Source organism: Myotis nattereri, assembly GCF_964212035.1.
Source record: "Myotis nattereri genome assembly, chromosome: X".
Taxonomy (NCBI): Eukaryota; Metazoa; Chordata; class Mammalia; order Chiroptera; family Vespertilionidae; genus Myotis; species Myotis nattereri.
Genome location: NC_138078.1, coordinates 2,492,148 through 2,512,790, shown reverse-complemented (window position 1 = coordinate 2,512,790; position 20,643 = coordinate 2,492,148). Strand labels below are relative to the sequence as shown.

Below are 20,643 nucleotides of genomic sequence, written 5' to 3'. Positions count from 1 at the left end.
TCTCTCTCCTTTTCTCTCTGAATTCAATCAAAACATATTTTTTAAAAAATCAATGGAAAAAGATCCTCAAGTGAGGAATAAAAAAACAGCTTTTGCCCTGACCGGTGTGGCTCAGTGGATAGAGTGTCGGCCTGCGGACTGAAGGGTCCCGGGTTCGAATCCAGTCAAGGGCATGTACCTGGGTTTGGGCTCCATCCCCAGTGGGGGGCGTGCAGGAGGCGGCTGATTAATGTGTCTCTCTCATCGATGTTTCTCACTCTCTATCCCTCTCCCTTCCTCTCTGTAAAAAATCCATAATATATATATATATATGTATATATATATATATATATTTAAAAAAAACCCCAGCTTTTAATTGCTCATGCTAACGGCTCACGCACAAGAACACCTCCCGCACGCCACCCTTCCCGGGCGGGACAAGGTCGAACGCCCAGCGAGCTTGGCGACCTCCCGAACCCTGACCCCCGGCTGGCGGTCGGCCTTTGGTTTCTGCTAAAATTCCTCCTCTGTGGCGATGCGTGAGCACCCCTCGTCGCTCAGAGCCACTCACAGCAATCAGCAGCGGCTTGCGGGCTGGCGCCCGTGTATGTTTCCAGACAGCGACAGTCCGGGGGGGCCGCCGAGGCCAGCCTCGGTGACGTCTCCAGGTGGCTTTCCCCGTCCCTCGGGCATTTTTCTCTGCTTCCTTCACGGTGTCGGCTCCTCGCGGAAACTGCCAACGGCGCTGACCTGGCTTTTTCCAAACGCGTCGCTGGTTGGGGCGCCCAGCGTCCTGCTAGAGCTGCTTTTATTTATCTAGTTTGTTTCTTAAAATTATATTTTTATTGATTTCAGAGAGAAAAGGAGAGGGAGAGAAACATCCATGAGGAGAGAGAATCACGGATCGGCCGCCTCCTGCACGCCCCGCGCTGGGGATGGAGCCCGCAACCCGGGCCTGTGCCCCTGACCGGGAATCGAACCCGGGACCCTTCAGTCCGCAGGCCGACGCTCTAGCCGCTGAGCCACACCGGCCGGGGCTGACGCTGCTTTTAAAAGCCTGGATGAGAGCATGGCCCAGATGCAAGTGGAAACATACTGAGATGATGTGTTTTGTGGTGGATATTCTGGGGAGAAACAGTTCTTATTTTCAGGAAAAAAAATGAATCAACCTGAAGGGAGGCGGCCACCATCCCAAACGACCTCGGCCCCTGGGGGAAGGGCTTGCCGGGCCCGGCCGGCGTGGCTCCGTGGTTGAGCATCGACCTAGGAACCAGGAGGCCTGGGTTCGATTCCCGGTCAAGGGCACAGGCCCGGGTTGCGGGCTCCATCCCCAGTGGGGGGCGTGCAGGAGGCAGCCGATCCGTGATTCTCTCTCATCATGGACGTTTCTCTCTCTCCCTCTCCCTTCTTATCTGAAATCAATAAAAAACATATTAAAAAAGAGACAAAAGGTCAACACATCAACGAATGACAAGTGCTGGTGAGGATGCGGAGAAAAAGGAGCCCTCATGCACTGCTGGCGGGAATGCAGACGGGTGTTTCCTCAAAAAACTAAAAATGGAACTCCCATCGGACCCAGTGATCCCACTTCTAGTCAAGGAATATATATCCCAAGATCCTAGAAACACCCACCAGAAAGGACATATGCACCCTATGTTCACAGCAGCGCCATTGACAATCGCTAAGAGGTGGAAACAGCCCAAATGCCCATCAGCAGAGTGGATTAAAGATCTATGGTCCATCCACACCATGGAATAGTGTGCAGCCCTGAAAAAGGAAGACCTCTTACCATTGGCTACAGCACGGAGGGACCCGGAGAGCAGGACGCTGAGCGAAATAAGCCGGTCGGAGAAAGATACACATCACACGACCATTTGTGGATTATAATGAACAGCATAAACCGATGAACCCAAATAGAGCCAGGGAAGCATCGAACATACCGTCCGACCTCAGAGGGAAGGCGGGGGAGCGGGGCTTCGGGGAGGGGGTAAGACGTCAACCAAAGGACTTGTGTGCGTGCCTCTGAGCATAACCCCTGGACACAGACAGCAGGGGGGTGAGGGCATGCGGCTGCCCTTCTCCGGGGACCTGTCTGTCTTCATGGATCAGGTCCCGGGAACAAGGCCCCGGCTGTTCCACCCACAGCCGCCTGCCCCTGGCTCACACGTCCGCCCTGTGTAACCTGAGTCCCGTGGGAAAGGTTAGCCATTACGTTTCATGAAAACCGGTCAGCCCTGGCCGGTGTGGCTCAGTGGGTAGAGCGTCCACCTGCTCAGGGTGGGCCGTCTCTCGGCAAAACCCATGTCTCCCGTCTCGAAGGCTTCCGGGCGTTCGTGGCATTTTGTGGAGCAGACGTGACCCACTGGCATTTTCTCCTGGTCACATACATTTTGTAAAATCCGTTTTTATTGCCCCCCTGGCTGGTGCGGCTCAGTGGGTAGGGCGTCGGCCTGCGGACTGAAGGGTCCCGGGTTCGATTCCGGTCAAGGGCATGTACCTTGGTTGCGGGCACATCCCCAGGAGGGGGTGTGCAGGAGGCAGCTGATTGATGTTTCTCTCTATCCCTCTCCCTTCCTCTCTGTAAAAAAATCAATAAAATATATTTTAAAAAATAAGATAAAATATATGTTTATTGATCTCAGAGAGGAAGGGAGATGGAGAGAGAGAAACATCGATGACGAGAGAGAATCATGGACTGGCTGCCTCCTGCACGCCCCACACTGGGGACCGAGCTCGCAACCCCAGGCCCGTGCCCTCGACCGGGAATCCAACCCGAGACCCTTCAGTCCGCAGGCCGGCGGTCTACCCACTGAGCCGCACCGGCCAGGGCTGACCGGTTTTCTTCCCTTGAGCTTTTTGAAGGATTATGTTTGCTTCAAGGGGAAAGATATCAGAAGGCCGGGGACGGGGAACTCAGCATGTGCTGTGCAAAGGGCGTCCGGGGCTGGCGACGACGGCGCTCTGTCAGGCCTTTGATGGCCTCGCCGGCAACATCCACGTTTGATCTGGCAACGCCGATGAGAGACGGTGCGACCTCGTTATTGCGTGCGATCCCCGCTGTCTGATCCCCACCCCCCGGGGGGGGTGTCGGGGGCCCAGGGATGATCCTCCAAAGCCAGCGTCTCTCCCGCCTAATGCGCTTGGCCCTTTCATGTGCCTGGCTTTAGGCCAGAGCAAGACTTCGCCGCAAACCCCGTGGTCGGGCGGCTTAGCGGGTGAAGGGATTGTGCTGCGCCTGAACCCCCCCTCAGCCCCCCATCCCACCCCCCGGGGGCGGGAGGTTGCAATGCAATGGCTGCGGGTGTTTCTGCAGGGCCCGCCTGCCCAGGAGCCGGCCAGGTGGGCGGCACAGGGGAGGGGCCGGTGCGCACAGCTGGGCCCCACACAGCGGTGGTGGCGGCCGTCGGCGAGTTCATCGGGGCTTTACCCACACCCCTGAGGGCGGCAGGCAGGCCCCTTAGAAGTCCGTCCTCTGTGGAGGCCGCTGAGTGAGGGAGGAGCAGGCATGGCGGGTGCAGGAGCTCAAACGGGGAGGGGCTGATTTGAGAGAGCAGGAGACTCCCAGCACGAAGAGGAAGCAGACACATTTCGGGGTGTGTGTGCGCGTGTGTGCGTGTGTGTGTGGAAAACTTCTGCATGGAAAAGCCCCTTGAATGAGGTCTCAGGACAGATGAGCCCGGCCAGCGTGGCTCAGTGGTTGAGCGTCGACCTGCGAACCAAGAAGTTACGTTCGATTCCCGCTCGGGGCACGTGCCCGGGTTGGAGGCTCGACCCCCAGTGGGGGGCATGCGGGAGGCGGCCGGTGGATGTTTCTCTCTCCCTCCCTCTCCCTTCTTCTCTGAAATCAGTAGAAACGTATTGAGAAAACAACAATGACAAACAGTAACCATGCAGACCAGCAAAGGAACATCGATAACCCAGCCGTGGCCTCCCCCGGACGTCCGCCTCTGTAGTTTGCTAAATACCTGGCATGGATTATCTTTTAATCTCCCAGCCTCCTGCCCCATGCCCTCTTCAGTCATAAATAAGAGCCATTTCCAATCAAATCCTCTTCTGTGCTTGCTCGCCGAGGTCCCAGATGGCTTGTTCTAACGACAGAGCTTTTTGTGTTATGGCCAGAGGCCTGGTGCACGAAATTCGTGCATGGAGGGGAGGCCCACAGCCAGGCCTGCACCCTCTCCAATCCGGACCCCTCGGGGGATGTCTGACTGCCGGTTTAGGCCCGATCCCACACTAAACCGATAGTCAGACATCCCTCTCGCAATCCGGGACCGTTGGCTTCTAAGCACTCACCTGCCTGCCTGCCTGATTGCCCCCAACCCCTCTGCCTGTTGGCCTGATCGCCCCTAACTGCCCTCCCCTGCCGGCCTGATCGCCCCTAACTGCCCTCCCCTGCCAGCCTGATCGCCCGTAACTGCCCTCCCCTGCAGGCCTGATGCCCCTAACTGCTCTCCCCTGCCAGCCTGATCGCCCCTAACTGCTCTCCCCTGCCTGCCTGAATGCCCCTAACCCCTCTGTCTGCCTGATCACCCCTAACTGCTCTCCCCTGCCTGCCTGATCACCCCTAACTGCCCTCCCCTGCCAGCCTGATCGCCCGTAACTGCCCTCCCCTGCAGGCCTGATCGCCCGTAACTGCCCTCCCCTGCAGGCCTGAATGCCCCTAACCCCTCTGTCTGCCTGATCACCCCTAACTGCTCTCCCCTGCTGGCCTGATCGCCCCTAACTGCCCTCCCCTGCCAGCCTGATCGCCCGTAACTGCCCTCCCCTGCAGGCCTGATGCCCCTAACTGCTCTCCCCTGCCTGCCTGATTGCCCCTAACCCCTCTGTCTGCCTGATCACCCCTAACTGCTTTCCCCTGCTGGCCTGATCGCCCCTAACTGCTCTCCCCTGCTGGCCTGATCACCAATAACTGCTCTCCCCTGCCGGCCTGATCACCCCTAACTGCTCTCCCCTGCCTGCCTGATCACCCCTAACTGCTCTCCCCTGCCTGCCTGATTGCCCCTAACCCCTCTGTCTGCCTGATCACCCCTAACTGCCCTCCCCTGCCTGCCTGATCGCCCCTCACTGCCCTCCCCTGCCGGCCGGATCGCCCCTCACTGCCCTCCCCTGCCGGCCTGATCGCCCCTCACTGCCCTCCCCTGCCGGCCTGATCGCCCCTCACTGCCCTCCCCTGCCGGCCTGATCACCCCTAACTGCTCCCCCCTGCCGGCCTGATCACCCCTAACTGCCCTCCCCTGCCTGCCTGATCGCCCCTCACTGCCCTCCCCTGCCGGCCTGATCACCCCTAACTGCTCCCCCCTGCCGGCCTGATCACCCCTAACTGCTCTCCCATGCCGGCCTGATCGCCCCCAACTGCCCTCCCCTGCCGGCCTGATCGCCCCTAACCCCTCTGCCTTTGTCCTAACACTTGTTTGCTATTGAGCGGGCGCCAGGCCACGTGATGTGGTCTGTGTGTGTGTGTGTGTGTGTGATTTCGATCGTTCCTGCGACCTCACCCAGGAGGTGTCGTCCTTTGGGACCTGGGGGTAAACTGAGACCCTGGGCTCCTTAGTCCCCGGCTGCTGTCACCCCTCCTCTAACGGGGAGAGGCGGCTTTTCACCTGAGGCCCGGCTGCGCCGCTCGCCCGCGCTGTGAGCCGCGTGAGATGAGGAGCCGCGTGAGATGAGGAGCCGCAGGGCGCCCAGCTCCTGACTTGGCGCAAATCTCTGTAGGCAGGAGCTGTCTGCGGCCCATCGTCCTGCGGGTCTGCGCTCCGTGCTCGGAGGAAGGGAGAGGGAGAGAGAGAGAAACACCCATGATGGGAGAGAACCATGGACCGGCCGCCTCCTGCACGCCCCCCACTGGGGACGGAGCCCGCAACCCGGGCGTGTGCCCTGGAGCGGGAATCGAACCCGGGACCTCCTGGTTCCTAGCTCGCCGACGCTCAGCCACGGAGCCACGCCCCCGGGCCCCACTTACCGGTTTAGGGAGAGAGAAACGACCCAGGAAGCCAGCGTCCGGCTCCTGTCGGTGCAGATCTTTCAAAACGCCGCCCGCACCCACGGCCACGCGTGCGGGTCCCGCCGGGCGGCCCTGTAACCTGTCCACGTGTCTTTCTCTCGTTGCAGAGCAACGGCTCCCTGGACTGGTGCCAGAGTCACAAGCAGTGCTCCAAGGTACGTGCGTGCGTGCCGGGGTTCCCCTAAAAAGCGGCTAATTTAGCAAAAATGACAGAGTCCCAGGGAGTCGCCGACGTGGCAGAGAGAGAAGGCAGGCACCCTTCGCCCGGCGCCCACCGGCCGTTACACGTGAGGCTTTTGTAGGACGCGACGGAAGCACAAAATTGATGCTGGTGCAACGTGCACACACGCACGCTCTCTCTCTCTCTCTCTCTCTCTCTCTCTCTCACACACACACACACACACACACACACACACACACGTCTGTGGGGTTTATCACAGGTGCAGCTGCAACTAGTGTAGCCACCGCTGAAATCAAGATCCATGTGCCTTATATTTCCTCTTTATTCTGTCAATATTTTAAAAAAATAGACTTTTATTGATTTCAGAGACGGGGAGAGAGAGAGAGAGAAACACCCATGATGAGAGAGAATCATGGCTCGGCCGCCTCCTGCACGCCCCCCACTGGGGATCGAGCCCCACAACCCGGGCGTGGGCCCCGGGCAGGAATCGAACCCTGACCTCCTGGTTCACGGTTCGACTCAGCCACCGAGCCACGCCCGCCAGGCCCGGTTTCGCCTTTAACATGCTGTTCCCTGCAACCCGGGCACGGATGGTGGTTGTCTGGGTGACAGCCGGCTGGGCCCTGGGGTGCACGTCTGCCCTTCCTTCTCCTTTCAGGGGTCGTGACTCACTCCCTTGACGTAGCTTTCCATTGGGCTGCGGGGAGACGTGTGGAAAAGCCGCGGTTACGGCCGGGCCGGTGCCTGGCCTGTCGCTCTGATCTCAGCGGGCGTTGGGTTCTTGGCGGCCACAGGGCCAACCTCCTCGTCGCGCTCCTGGCGGCTCGGAGCCGGTGGAGAGGCGGGGAGGGCGGGCTGTGCTGGGGTGAACATCTGGGCGGCCTCCTGGGGCACTCGGGGGGGGGGGGGGCTCAGGCCCCGGGAAGGCACCCCACCGTGGCTCTTGAGGGTCTGTGTTTGCTGTGAGATGCTCGCTGGCTCACGTGGCAGCAGCCGGGGGTCCGTCGACAGGGCCCAGGGGCACCACGTCTCCCGCAAAGGGAGGGGGCGGGAAAACGGGGCTGGCGATGCCAGGAAACCGCCCATCGAAATCACGGGTGCGTTCCCTGTCGGAAGGCACCCTCCGACCCCGGTTTATCCGACTCTCACAGACTCTCTGTAGCCGACTGCAAGGAAAGCTCGTGTTCATTAGCACCTCTTGCCCATCAGATTTTTAAAAAATATTTTCGTTGATTTCCGCGCAGAAGGGAGAGCGAGAGAGAGAGAGAGAGAGAGAGAGAGAGAGAGAGAGAGAGAGAGAGAGACATCCATGAGGAGAGAGAATCACGGATCGGCCGCCTCCTGCATGCCCCACACTGGGGGTCAAGCCCGCAACCCGGGCCTGTGCCCTTGACCGGGAATCGAACCCTGACCTCCTGGGTCCTAGGTCGATGCTCAGCCGCCGAGCCACGCCAGCTGGGCACCCGTCCATCGTGTTCCAACCGTTGGCGAATGACCAGTTATTTCATAGGCGGAGCCCTCGGGGCCAATGGTCGTCCGGGGCTGGTTACGTTGGTGGAACCGGGAGAGAGAGCTCCTTGCAGGAAACTCACCGAATGGGGCAATTAGTTCATCCCCTGGGGTGCGAAACCCACTTTGCACCAGTGACCGGCATCCCCGTGGGCATCACCCCTGACTGCGGGGAGCCGGGGCGACCCTGGGCACGTAGGCTGTGACCGGGCTCAGAAGCCGGGAAATGCCACGAAAACGGGGATAGGGTGCGGATTTGTGGGATGAAACGGGGTCCGGGCATGAGGGCGAGTGGCTTTTGTCCGCCTGCAGCGCTGGGCGCCCTGGTCGGCCTGGTCCTCACAGACCTTCATTCCCCAGGAGCCGGTCGGTCGGGGGGACGGGCTTTCACGGCAGATAACGAAGGGACCGCTCTGCAGGGCGCCTTTCAGAGCTCAGAGCCGGCGGTGGGGGGCGGGGGGTGGGCGAGTTCATTCTCCATTTGTGCAGCGAAGGAACGCTCACGGGGTACGGTGTGTAAAGACCCCCCCTCCCCCGTCTCCAGCGCCTCAGGGGCAGCGACGAGGGCGATTTCCGTGACCCCCAGGCCTCCCTTCCCCGGGCGTAGCCGCAGGCTGGCAGGACGTGGGGCACGAGTGGGGCGCGCAGGAGAGCAGGCCGGGGTCGGAATGCGGGGTCGCAAGCGTGGCCTCATTAAACAGCACGCGTTTCATTCGGGCCACAGCAGGCACGGAATCCCGGCCGGGTCTCCCACGGGGAGCGCTCTGTCCGGGAGCTGGACGCTTGGCCAGGACAGCTGGGCAGGGTCAGGCATCAGCACCTGCAGACGTGGCCGGTCAGCCTCTCGCAGGCTTCCATGGGATATGGTCCAGGGGGCAGGGGGCTGTGGGCCTGCACGGGGCATGGTCCAGGGGGCAGGGGGCTGTGGGCCTGCACGGGGCATGGTCCAGGGGGCAGGGGGCTGTGGGCCTGCACGGGGCGCCGTCCAGGGGGCAGGGGGCTGTGGGCCTGCACGGGGCGCCGTCCAGGGGGCAGGGGGCTGTGGGCCTGCACGGGGCGCCGTCCAGGGGGCAGGGGGCTGTGGGCCTGCACGGGGCGCCGTCCAGGGGGCAGGGGGCTGTGGGCCTGCACGGGGCGCCGTCCAGGGGGCAGGGGGCTGTGGGCCTGCACGGGGCGCCGTCCAGGGGGCAGGGGGCTGTGGGCCTGCACGGGGCGCCGTCCAGGGGGCAGGGGGCTGTGGGCCTGCACGGGGCGCCGTCCAGGGGGCAGGGGGCTGTGGGCCTGCACGGGGCATGGTCCAGGGGGCAGGGGGCTGTGGGCCTTCACGGGGTGCCGTCCAGGGGGCAGGGGGCTGTGGGCCTTCACGGGGCGCCGTCCAGGGGGCAGGGGGCTGTGGGTCTGCACGGGGCATGGTCCAGGGGGCAGGGGGCTGTGGGTCTGCACGGGGCGCCGTCCAGGGGGCAGGGGGCTGTGGGTCTGCACGGGGCATGGTCCAGGGGGCAGGGGGCTGTGGGCCTGCACGGGGCGCCGTCCAGGGGGCAGGGGGCTGTGGGCCTGCACGGGGCGCCGTCCAGGGGGCAGGGGGCTGTAGGTCTGCACGGGGCGCGGTCCAGGGGGCAGGGGGCTGTGGGCCTGCACGGGGCGCCGTCCAGGGGGCAGGGGGCTGTGGGCCTGCACGGGGCGCCGTCCAGGGGGCAGGGGGCTGTGGGTCTGCACGGGGCGCGGTCCAGGGGGCAGGGGGCTGTGGGCCTGCACGGGGCATGGTCCAGGTGGCAGGGGGCTGTGGGCCTGCACGGGGCGCCGTCCAGGGGGCAGGGGGCTGTGGGCCTGCACGGGCATGGTCCAGGGGGCAGGGGGCTGTGGGTCTGCACGGGGCATGGTCCAGGGGGCAGGGGGCTGTGGGTCTGCACGGGGCATGGTCCAGGGGGCAGGGGGCTGTGGGCCTGCACGGGGCACCGCCAGGGGGCAGGGGGCTGTGGGTCTGCACGGGGCATGGTCCAGGGGGCAGGGGGCTGTGGGCCTGCACGGGGCCCGGTCCAGGGGGCAGGGGGCTGTGGGTCTGCACGGGGCATGGTCCAGGGGGCAGGGGGCTGTGGGTCTGCACGGGGCCCGGTCCAGGGGGCAGGGGGCTGTGGGTCTGCACGGGGCATGGTCCAGGGGGCAGGGGGCTGTGGGCCTGCACGGGGCGCCATCCAGGGGGCAGGCGGCCGCCTGGCCGGCCCTGGCCCCATGTGTGTCCCCACAGGCCTGCCTGAAGCTGGCCCTTGGCCGGCCGCTGGCTCTCCCGCTGAGAAGTTGATTGAACTTGGGTGGCTGCCGCTGCCGGAGCTGTTTCCCAAGAGAAAGCAAATGCACAAAAGACGGGGGACCCAGGCCCCGCGCTGGGCGGGGGGACGGAGGGGGGTGTGTGTGCCTGGCTCCCGGGGAGGGCCCGCCTGGGTGCTGCGTTTCGCATCCCAGGGCAGTGCATTGTCCCGTCCTGTGTGAGCGAAGAGCCTGCACTCGGGGTAACCCTCGCTCCCCCGCCCCCCCGCCCAGAGATGTGGGGGGGGGCACTGTGGGAACCAAACGCCCCTTTCACGCGTTTGTCTGCCTCAGTGAGCACAGTGTCCTGCGCCCGGGTCCGGGGCCCTGCCTTTCTCCAGCACCGCGGGCACGGAGCACCCCCCCGCGCCCCCCATGCTCTGGGGAGAGGGGACGCCAAGTGTGCGGCCTCATCCGTGAGCTGGACGTCTCGCCACCTCGAACCCCGTCCCTCACCAAGAGCCGGCCGCCCCGTTAACACAGACGGGAGTTGGAGGACCCCGTGCCCGGCCGGCCTGGCTCAGGGGGTGAGCGTCGGCCTAGGAACCAGGCGGTCAGGGTTCGATCCCGGTCCAGGGCACAGGCCCGGGTTGCAGGCTCCTCCCCGGCCGGGGCCCTGGCAGCCACCAGCTCTGCCCGCAGCCCCCACGGGGAGCCAGGGCACCCTGGCCGGCCGGGGAGATGGGCCGGGGAGATGGCCTCCTGGCCTGGCGCCTCGCAAGGAGCCGCGGGTGGGTCAGGGCAGATACTGCAGGAAGCCAGGAGCGTCCGTCCTGCTCGCGTGCCGGGGAAGGACACGGATCCCGCCCCCAGCCTGGCGAGGGTTCGGCAGAAGATCAGAGCGGCCTGATTCTCTGGTGCCGGACGCGGCTCTCTGTGCCGGGCGGGGTCGGGCCTGGGCGGGCCCCGTGGATTCCGTGCGTCTCCGGGCGCAGGCCCGGCCTCTCGGCCTGGCGAGGGCTTTGGGCCGGACAGCGCGCTCTCTGGGTATAAACAGCCTTTGCTGTGGTACGTGACCGTCCCCTCAGACCTCCTCCTGCAGACCCAGGGCTCAGGTTCCCGGCTGGGGGCGGCGGGCAGCGTCAGCTCCGGCCCTGGGGCTGTAGGTGCAAGTGCGGGCGGGCAGGGCCTGGGGCCACAGCGGCCAGGAGGTCATTCCCCTCAAGGCCGAGGCCAAAGGGACTTCGCTGCATGATCCCCGAGGGCCACAGCCGCTCTGGTCAACAGCCTGGCGCCCCCCGGCCATCTCCCCTGGAAACAGCCGCGGCTTCCCAGCTGCACATGAGTGACGGTTTCGAGTCTCCTCCTTCTCTCACGCCTTGCGCGTTTCCTGCGCACCTACTGTGTGCCCAGGACGGTGTCGGGTCCCGGCGATGCCAGGAGGAGGAGTGGGCATGGTCACGGAGCTGTGTGACAGGGGGGCGGGCGGGGGGGATGTCAGGGGGATGGCGCCCTCTGGGGCTGCCCGTTGGACCCCCCCGCCCCCCACTCCCGTCCTGCTCCTTGGATCGCGCAGTGTGGCCGCAAGGCCGCCGCCTCTGGCTGACACGCGTCCCCACGGCCCGGGCCTGGTTCTCCGACTGTTACAGGCATCCCTCCGTCCCTCTCTGTACTGTTTCTGTTTAAAAAAAAAAATACTTTCATTGATGTGTCCCCCCGGCAGGTGGGGCACCGGCAGACAGGCTCAGGGGCCGAGCGTGCCAGCTGCCGGTGGCTGCCCCGGGGGCACCCGGCTCAGCCCCGTGGCCTCTGGAGGAAGGTCAGTCCCCATGAGACGCTGGACTCCCTGCAGCCGCGCTGGCCCCCGGGCAGCCGTCATGGGCGGCAGACGTCTCTGACACGGGTGCCCGGTCAGCGTGGGCGACCGTCAGCTTACGAGCCAGGAGGTTACGGGTTCGAGTCCCGGTCAAGGGCACAGGCCCCGGTTGCGGGCTCCATCCCCAGTGGGGGGCGTGCAGGAGGCGGCCGATCGGCGATTCTCTCTCGTCATTGAGGTTTCTATCTCGCTCTCTCTCTCTCCCTTCCTCTCTGAAATCAATAAAAAAATACATTAAAAAGCAAGCTGACGCTGATTTGAGGGGCGTCCCTGCACCCGACGGTCCCCGGGTGGATTCCCGGGCGGGCACCTGCCGATTAAACCTGTTGTTTTATTATTATTATTATTTTTATGTTGTTGTCTGAGCAACAGGTGAGACCGCAGCCAGCAGCAGGGAGGGGGCCGGGCTCTGGGAGACTGATGGGTGGGCATCAGGCGGTGGGCAGCCCTGCAGGGCGGGGAGGGGGGCGGGAAGGGGGGAGGGGGGAGGGCCCCCGAAACAGGCCCCGCTCTGTGTCCCTCCCTCCCCCCTCCCGTGAGGGGACCCAGGCGGGAGGGAGGACAGACGGATGCGCCCCCAGAAGGCAGGCCTCCCGCACCCCCCACCTGCTGACAAAGCAGCCTTTCAGGTCCCCGGGGAACAGCCCTGCCTTTCAGCCCGGCGTGAAATCGGGAAATCGCCCGAGAGGCCCAGCCAGGGCTGAGCGAGCCGCCGGTGGGGGTGCTGGGCCCTGGGGGAGGGGGTGGGACTGAGCCCTGGGGGGGGGGGTGCTGAGCCTGGGGGTGTGGGGCTGAGCCCTGGGGGGGTGTGCTGAGCCTTGGGGGTGTGGGGCTGGGCCCTGGAGGGGGGTGCTGGGCCCTGGGGAGGGGGTGGGACTGAGCCCTGGGGGTAGGGGTGGGATTGAGATCTGGGGGTGTGGGGCTGAGCCCTGGGGGTGTGGGGCTGAGCCGGGGGGGGGGGTGCTGAGCCCTGGGGGGGGGTGCTGAGCCCTGGGGGGGGTGCTGAGCCCTGGGGGGGTGCTGGGCCCTGGGGGTGGGGGTGGGACTGAGCCCTGGGGGGGGGTGCTGGACCTGGACAGGGTGCTGAGCCCTGGGGGTGTGGGGCTGAGCCCTGGGGGGGGGGTGCTGAGCCCTGGGGTGGGGGGCTGAGCCCTGGGGGGGGGTGTGCTGAGCCTTGGGGGTGTGGGGCTGAGCCCTGGGGGGGGGGGGTGCTGGGCCCTTGGGAGGGGGTGGGACTGAGCCCTGGGGGTAGGGGTGGGATTGAGATCTGGGGGTGTGGGGCTGAGCCCTGGGGGTGTGGGGCTGAGCCCAGCGGGGGGGGGGGGGTGCTGAGCCCTGGGGGGGTGGGGCTGAGCCCTGGGGGGGTGGGATTGAGCCCTGGGGGGGGGGTGCTGAGCCCTGGGGGAGGGGTGCTGGGCCCTGGGGAGGAGGTGGGGCTGAGCCCTGGGGGGGTGGGGCTGAGCCCTGGGGGGGTGGGATTGAGCCCTGGGGGGGGGTGCTGAGCCCTGGGGGGGGGTGCTGGGCCCTGGGGAGGAGGTGGGGCTGAGCCCTGGGGGGGTGGGGCTGAGCCCTGGGGGGGTGGGGCTGAACCCTGGGGGGGTGGGATTGAGCCCTGGGGGGGGTGCTGAGCCCTGGGGGGGGTGCTGGGCCCTGGGGAGGAGGTGGGGCTGAGCCCTGGGGGGGTGGGGCTGAGCCCTGGGGGGGTGGGATTGAGCCCTGGGGGGGGGTGCTGAGCCCTGGGGGGGTGGGGCTGAGCCCTGGGGGGGTGGGATTGAGCCCTGGGGGGGGTGCTGAGCCCTGGGGGGGGGTGCTGGGCCCGGGGGAGGAGGTGGGGCTGAGCCTTGGGGGGGTGGGATTGAGCCCTGGGGGGGGTGCTCAGCCCTGGGGGGGGTGCTGGGCCCTGGGGAGGAGGTGGGGCTGAGCCCTGGGGGGGTGGGGCTGAGCCCTGGGGGGGTGGGATTGAGCCCTGGGGGGGGTGCTGAGCCCTGGGGGGGGGTGCTGGGCCCTGGGGAGGAGGTGGGATTGAGCCCTGGGGGGGGGGTGCTGAGCCCTGGGGGTGGGGGTGGGGCTGAGCCCTGGGGGTGGGGGTGGGGTTGAGCCCTGGGGGGGGGTGCTGAGCCCTGGGGGGGGTGCTGAGCCCTGGGGGGGGTGGGGCTGAGCCCTGGGGGTGGGGGTGGTGCTGAGCCCTGGGGGGGGGTGGGGCTGAGCCCTGGGGGTGGGGGTGGTGCTGAGCCCTGGGGGGGGTGGGGCTGAGCCCTGGGGGTGTGGGGCTGAGCCCTAGGGGTGTGGGGCTGAGCCCTGGGAGGGGGTTCTTAGCCCTGGGGGGGTGGGGCTGAGCCTGGGGGTGGGGCTGAGCCTGGGGGGGGGTGCTGAGCCCTGGGGGTGTGGGGCTGAGCCCTGGGGGTGGGGCTGAGCCCTGAGGGTGGGGCTGAGCCTTGGGGGGGGGTGCTGAGCCCTGGGGGTGTGGGGCTGAGCCCTGGGGGGGTGGGGCTGAGCCCTGGGGGTGGGATTGAGCCCTGGGGGGGGTGCTGAGCCCTGGGGGTGTGGGGCTGAGCCCTAGGGGGGTGGGGCTGAGCCCTGGGGGGGGTGCTGAGCCCTGGGAGGGGGTTCTGAACCCTGGGGGGGTGGGGCTGAGCCCCGGGGGTGGGGGGCTGGGAGGGCCCTGGGAGCCACAGGAGAGGCAGCAAAGTGTTCGGGAAGGCCCCGCCCCGCTGGACTCTGAGGGGCTTTAGGCCCCCCGCCCCCCAGACCCCACCCATCCCCCCCCCCCCCGTCCTTGGGGTGTGGACGCAGGGGAGGGGCCGGGCGGTCCTCTCTGCCCCGGGGTGGGGGGGGGCCGCCGGGTTTGCGCCGTAAGAACCCGGGAATCCTGGTGGAGAAGCTCGTCCCCCCACGCACGGCCCTGCCCGGGGGTCGCGCGTGGAACCGGAGGACCCGCCTGGCCTCGCGCGCACGGCAGCGGCTCACGGGCTCCACGCGGGGGTCATCGGGGGTCCAGTTCCCGGCGTCCGGGACCCGCTCCCGCAGCTGTTCCCGGGGAGGGGGGCGGGGGGGGGCGTCGAACATACCTGCGCCCCGAGGCAGCCCTGGCCGGGGTGGCTCAGTGGGTAGCGCGCCGGCCCGCACACCCCGGGCTCATGGGCTCCCTTTGCGGTCAGGGGCACATCCAAGTTTCTCTCTCGCCTCGATGTGGCTCTCTCCCTCCCACCCGGACTCTTAAATAAAGAAATCGAGCCCTGGCCGGGGTGGCTCAGTGGGTAGCGCGCCGGCCCGCACACCCCGGGCTCATGGGCTCCCTTTGCGGTCAGGGGCACATCCAAGTTTCTCTCTCGCCTCGATGTGTCTCTCTCTCCCTCCCACCCGGACTCTTAAATAAAGAAATCGAGCCCTGGCTGGGGTGGCTCAGTGGGTAGTGCGCCAGCCCGCTCACCCCGGGCTCATGGGCTCCCTTTGCGGTCAGGGGCACATCCAAGTTTCTCTCTCGCCTCGATGTGTCTCTCTCTCCCTACCACCCGGACTCTTAAATAAAGAAATCGAGCCCTGGCCGGGGTGGCTCAGTGGGTAGCGCGTCGGCCCGCACACCCCAGGCTCATGGGCTCCCTTTGCGGTCAGAGGCACATCCAAGTTTCTCTCTCGCCTCGATGTGTCTCTCTCCCTCCCACCCGGACTCTTAAATAAAGAAATCGAGCCCTGGCCGGGGTGGCTCAGTGGGTAGCGCGCCAGCCCGCACACCCCGGGCTCATGGGCTCCCTTTGCGGTCAGGGGCACATCCAAGTTTCTCTCTCGCCTCGATGTGTCTCTCTCTCCCTCCCACCCGGACTCTTAAATAAAGAAATCGAGCCCTGGCCGGGGTGGCTCAGTGGGTAGCGCGCCAGCCCGCACACCCCGGGCTCATGGGCTCCCTTTGCGGTCAGGGGCACATCCAAGTTTCTCTCTCACCTCGATGTGTCTCTCTCCCTCCCACCCGGACTCTTAAATAAAGAAATCGAGCCCTGGCCGGGGTGGCTCAGTGGGTAGCGCGCCGGCCCGCACACCCCGGGCTCATGGGCTCCCTTTGCGGTCAGGGGCACATCCAAGTTTCTCTCTCGCCTCGATGTGTCTCTCTCTCCCTCCCACCCGGACTCTTAAATAAAGAAATCGAGCCCTGGCCGGGGTGGCTCAGTGGATAGCGCGCCGGCCCGCACACCCCAGGCTCATGGGCTCCCTTTGCGGTCAGAGGCACATCCAAGTTTCTCTCTCGCCTCGATGTGTCTCTCTCTCCCTCCCACCCGGACTCTTAAATAAAGAAATCGAGCCCTGGCCGGGGTGGCTCAGTGGGTAGAGCGTTGGCCTGCGGACTGAAGGGTCCTGGGTTCGATTCCGGCCAAGGGCATGCACCTGGGTTGCGGGCACATCCCCAGTGGGGGGCGCGCAGGAGGCGGCTGATCCATGTTTCTCTCTCATCGATGTTTCCGACTCACTATCCCTTCTCCCCTTCCTCTCTGTAAAAAAATCAATAAAATATATTTAAAAAAAATAAAAATAAAAAGCAATTGCTGGTCCCCAAACAGCCCCAACCCCGGGATCCCCGCCCCCCCCCCGACGGGCAGCTCAGTGTCGCCCGTGATCAGGGCCCCCCCTCTCCATCACGCACACGTCCCCGCCACCCCCTGTTCCCGCTCCACCTCTGGGGAGCCGTGGAGAGGACGCCCCGTTCCCTGCAGCAGGCGGCCCCCCAGGCCCAGCGGAACGGGGTCGGGCAGGGGTGCACGAACGTGTCGGAGGCAGGGCCCGCAGACACCCCCTGGGCTTGTCACTCGTCAGGTGCCACCCGCCGGGCTGTAAATGCCGACGAAGCAGGGGACCCATCGCCCTGCAGAGGGAGGAGGGAGATCATTTCCGCCCTTCACGGTGGGGTGGGCGAGGCTTGGCTTTGATGCCGGAGGAGGGTTTATGGGGTGCAAAGCCGGGCGGGGCGCGGCCGGAGGCTGATGGCACCCTGGCCGGTGAGCGCAGTTCCTGGGTTATATCATGAGAAACGGGGGGCATCACACAGCCACGGGAGCCGACCTGGGACCTCCCGTCGGCCCGACAGCCTGGGCCCAGATTGGGGGGCCCCGGAGGCACCTGGCCCCCATGACTCTCTAGCCCTGGACTTGGGGCCCCCGGGACTAGCTGGCCTCAGACCAGGGAATTCCCAGGACGGCCTGGCCCCAGGCTGCGGGGCCCCCCAAATTGCCTGGCCCTGGACTGGGGGGCTCCCTAGCTGTGCTTGACCCACTCACTCACTCACAGGCGGCACAAAGCCTGCAGGAGGCTGGCTCGGCTGCTCCTGGGGGGACGCGCTGTCCAGGCAGCAGGAGGCCGCCCCTGCAAACTGCTCACCCCTCCACCCCCATTTCCTCTCTTGGACGGACGGCTGCTAAGTCAGGGCCCATCTCCTCCGCCCCCAGGCCCGTGCCCGCGGCGGTTCGTCGGCCGGAGGAACGTGTGGCCTCTGAGATGTCTGGTCGTTTAAGATGACGTGATGCATTTTAAGTTTGGACCGGGTTTGCAACGTTCTAGAAAAGTTATGAGAAGAGCACACACTAATATGTCTATTTAATTATAAAGCTGTACTGATAAAAGGGTAGTATGCTGATTAGACCGGACGGACTGGACGTCTTCCTGGCGTCATTCTGGACATCCTTCCTGACAAGGCTGGAGCCCAGGGGAAGCCACCCGGGGTCCCGGGTGCCTGCAGCCGGCCCGAGGAGGGGAGCCTGGGTCCCGGGTGTGGGGGCCGAGTCAGAGGCAGTTAGGGGGTGAACAGGTAGGCAGGGGAGCAGTTAGGGGGCGAACAGGCAGGCAGGGGAGCGGTTAGGGGGCGATCAGGCCAGCAGGGGAGCGGTTAGGGGGCAACCAGGCCAGCAGGGGAGCGGTTAGGGGTCGATCAGGCCAGCAGGGGAGCGGTTAGGGGGCAACCAGGCCAGCAGGGGAGCGGTTAGGGGGCGACCAGGCCAGCAGGGGAGCGGTTAGGGGGCAATCAGGCCAGCAGGGGAGCAGTTAGGGGGCAATCAGGCCAGCAGGGGAAAAGTTAGGGGGCAACCAGGCCAGCAGGGGAGCAGTTAGGGGGCAATCAGGCCAGCAGGGGAGCGGTTAGGGGGCAACCAGGCCAGCAGGGGAGCGGTTAGGGGGCGATCAGACCAGCAGGGGAGCGGTTAGGGGGCAGCCAGGCCAGCAGGGGAGCGGTTAGGGGGCGATCAGACCAGCAGGGGAACAGTTAGGGGCAATTAGACAGGCAGCCAAGCAGTTAGGAGCCAGCAGTCCCAGATTGCAAGAGGGATATTTGCTGGTTTAGACCCGATCCCGTAGTCGGACATCCCCCAAGGGGTTCTGGATCGGAGAGGGTGCAGGCTGGGCATTTGGACACCCCTCCACCCGTGCATGAATTTCGTGCACCGGGCCTCTAGTAATTGATATAATAACAGCATTATAAATACATTGATATTAAAACAATAATATATTAACAGTATAACTACAATAACAATGCTTATACATAATTATTATTATATACATAATTGTTATATACTTACGGTTTCTCTCCCCACCCCCCGCCCCAACACAGACCATTAAAAATAAGTTGAATGGCTTGGCCAGTGTGGCTCAGTGGTTGAGCGTCGACCTAGGAACCAGGAGGTCAGGGTTCGATTTCCGGTTAAGGGCACATTCCCGGGTTGCAGGCTCCATCCCCGGGGGGGGGGGGGGGCGTGCGGGAGGCAGCCGATCCATGATTCTCTCTCATCATGGATGTTTATCTCTCTCTCTCCCTCTCCCTTCCTCTCTGAAATCAATGAATATATATATACATTTTTTTTAAATTAGCATGATCACTTGGAGAAGCCGGAAATGTTTTCCTCTTGGCGGATGTGGGAGCGGCTGTCATTTCCCTGCTCTGTGGCTTTAGTTTAAATAATTTAGCTGGCGGAGAGCACGGTGGGAGATCGAGCTTTGGCACTTGGACTCTGGGGTCTACGTTTGGCAGCTTGCACAGGGCGCCTTGGACGGAAAAGGTTGTGCGCCCCTTAGTACCACTAGAGGCCCCGCGCACGGCATTCGTGCACTGGGTGGGGGGGGTCCCTCAGCCCGGCCTGTGCCCCCTTGCACTCCGGGACCCCTCAGGGGGTGTCCGACTGCCTCAGAGGCGGGAAAGACTCCCACCACCACTGCTGGGCTCACCAGCCATGAGCCCGGCTTCTGAGAGCGGCATTCCCCCTGTGGGGGCGCACTGACCACCAGGGGGCAGCTCCGCATTGAGCGTCTGCCCCCTGGTGGTCAGTGCACAGCATAGCGACCAGTTGTTCCACCGTTCGGTCGATTTGCATATTAGGCTTTTATTATATAGGACTAGAGGCCCGGTGCACAAAAATTTGTGCACTTGGGGGAGGTGAGGGGTCCCTCAGCCCGGCCTGTGCCCTCTCGCAGTCCGGGACCCCTCGGGAGATAACGACCTGCTGGCTTAGGCCTGCTCCCGGGTGGCAGAGGGCAGGCCCAATCCCTAGGTGCAGCCCCTGGTCGGGCTCAGAGCAGGGCCGATTGGGGAGTTGGGGCACCGCCCTGTCATGCACAGAGCAGGGCAGATCTGGAGGTTGCAATGCCACCCTCAGTCACGCTCAGGGTAGGGCCGATTGGGGGGTTGGGGCGCCGCCCCCTGTCACACTCAAGGCAGGGGCGATGGGGAGGTTGTGGTGCCACCCTGTCATGCACAGAGCAGGGCCCATCAGGGGGGTTGGGGCGCTGCCCCCTGTCACACACAGAGCAGGGCCCGTCAGGGGGTTGGGGAGCTCCCCCCTATCAGGCACAGAGCTGGGCCCGTCAGGGGGTTGGGGCGCTGCCCCCTGTCACGCACATGATCACTTGGAGAAGCAGGAAGTGTTCTTGGCGGATGTGGGAGAGGAGCGGCTGTCATTTCCCTGCGTTGAGCGTCTGCCCCCTGGTGGTCAGTGCATGGCATAGCGGCCGGTTGTTCCGCCGTTCGGTCGATTTGCACATTAGCCTTTTATTATATGGGACTGTGAGATGTAGCGTCAGGCACGGCTGATGGGAGGTTATGGGGAGGGGGGCACGCAGGCAGCTAAAACTGAACCCACGATGAATTGCGTGGGCCGCGCCCGGTCGGCAGACAGATTCAGGATGAGCAGGACACGTGCGCCACGGATGGCTGCCATCAGCAGCTCGGAAACACGCCCTGTGGGTCCACGACACGTGTTCTTCAAGGGGCGTGTGGCTGACCCCCACGCCGTGAGGATGGGCTGCCCGGGACTGCGGGTCCCGCCACGGAGGACGGACACTCCAATCCGTGGGTGTCTGTCGGCGTGAGCGTGCACCCACGCGCATACGTGTGGGGTCGCGTGCTGGTCACACAGGTTCCACTGTGGCAGAAGGCAAGGACGGCAGCCCTGGCCGGTCTGGCTCGGGGGTGAGCGCGTCAGACCGGAGGGTCTCGGGTTCGAATCCCGGCCACGGGCACGCGTACCTCGGTCGCCGGTATTGCTTATCCAAACTGCCCTGCGTGTCGCCTGCGCACCGGGCACCTTCCCGTTGGGCGGACGTGGGCGTGGGGGTGCGTCTCTACCCTGGCTCCTGGTCGGAATCACATCCCATCCCACGAGTAGAATGCAGGGCCCTCTGTCCAGGCAAGTGGTCCCCAACCTCGTCTTGGCCACGCCCCCCGACCCAGCATCTCTAACGTCCAGATGTCCCCCCCACCCCAACCGTAACATGGAATTCTTATTCTTCCAAAAGTGAACTCCGGCACTGGCTGGTGTGGCTCAGTGGATAGAGCGTCGGCCTGCGGGCTGAAGGGTCCCGGGTTCGATTCCAGCCAAGGGCACA

At 65.0% G+C, this 20,643-nt stretch overlaps 1 protein-coding gene across 1 annotated transcript in view; it reads left to right on the top strand.

Annotated features, from left to right (window-relative positions):
- The window catches only part of ANOS1 (anosmin 1), a gene marked incomplete at its 5' end in the record, with an annotated part of 61,354 nt that overhangs the window by 12,526 nt on the left and 28,185 nt on the right, over nt 1-20,643 (top strand). Inside the window, one exon of the mRNA XM_081081965.1 lies at nt 6,088-6,135. Coding sequence (XP_080938091.1) covers nt 6,088-6,135 — 48 coding nt within the window. The remainder of the gene's footprint in view (nt 1-6,087; nt 6,136-20,643) is intronic.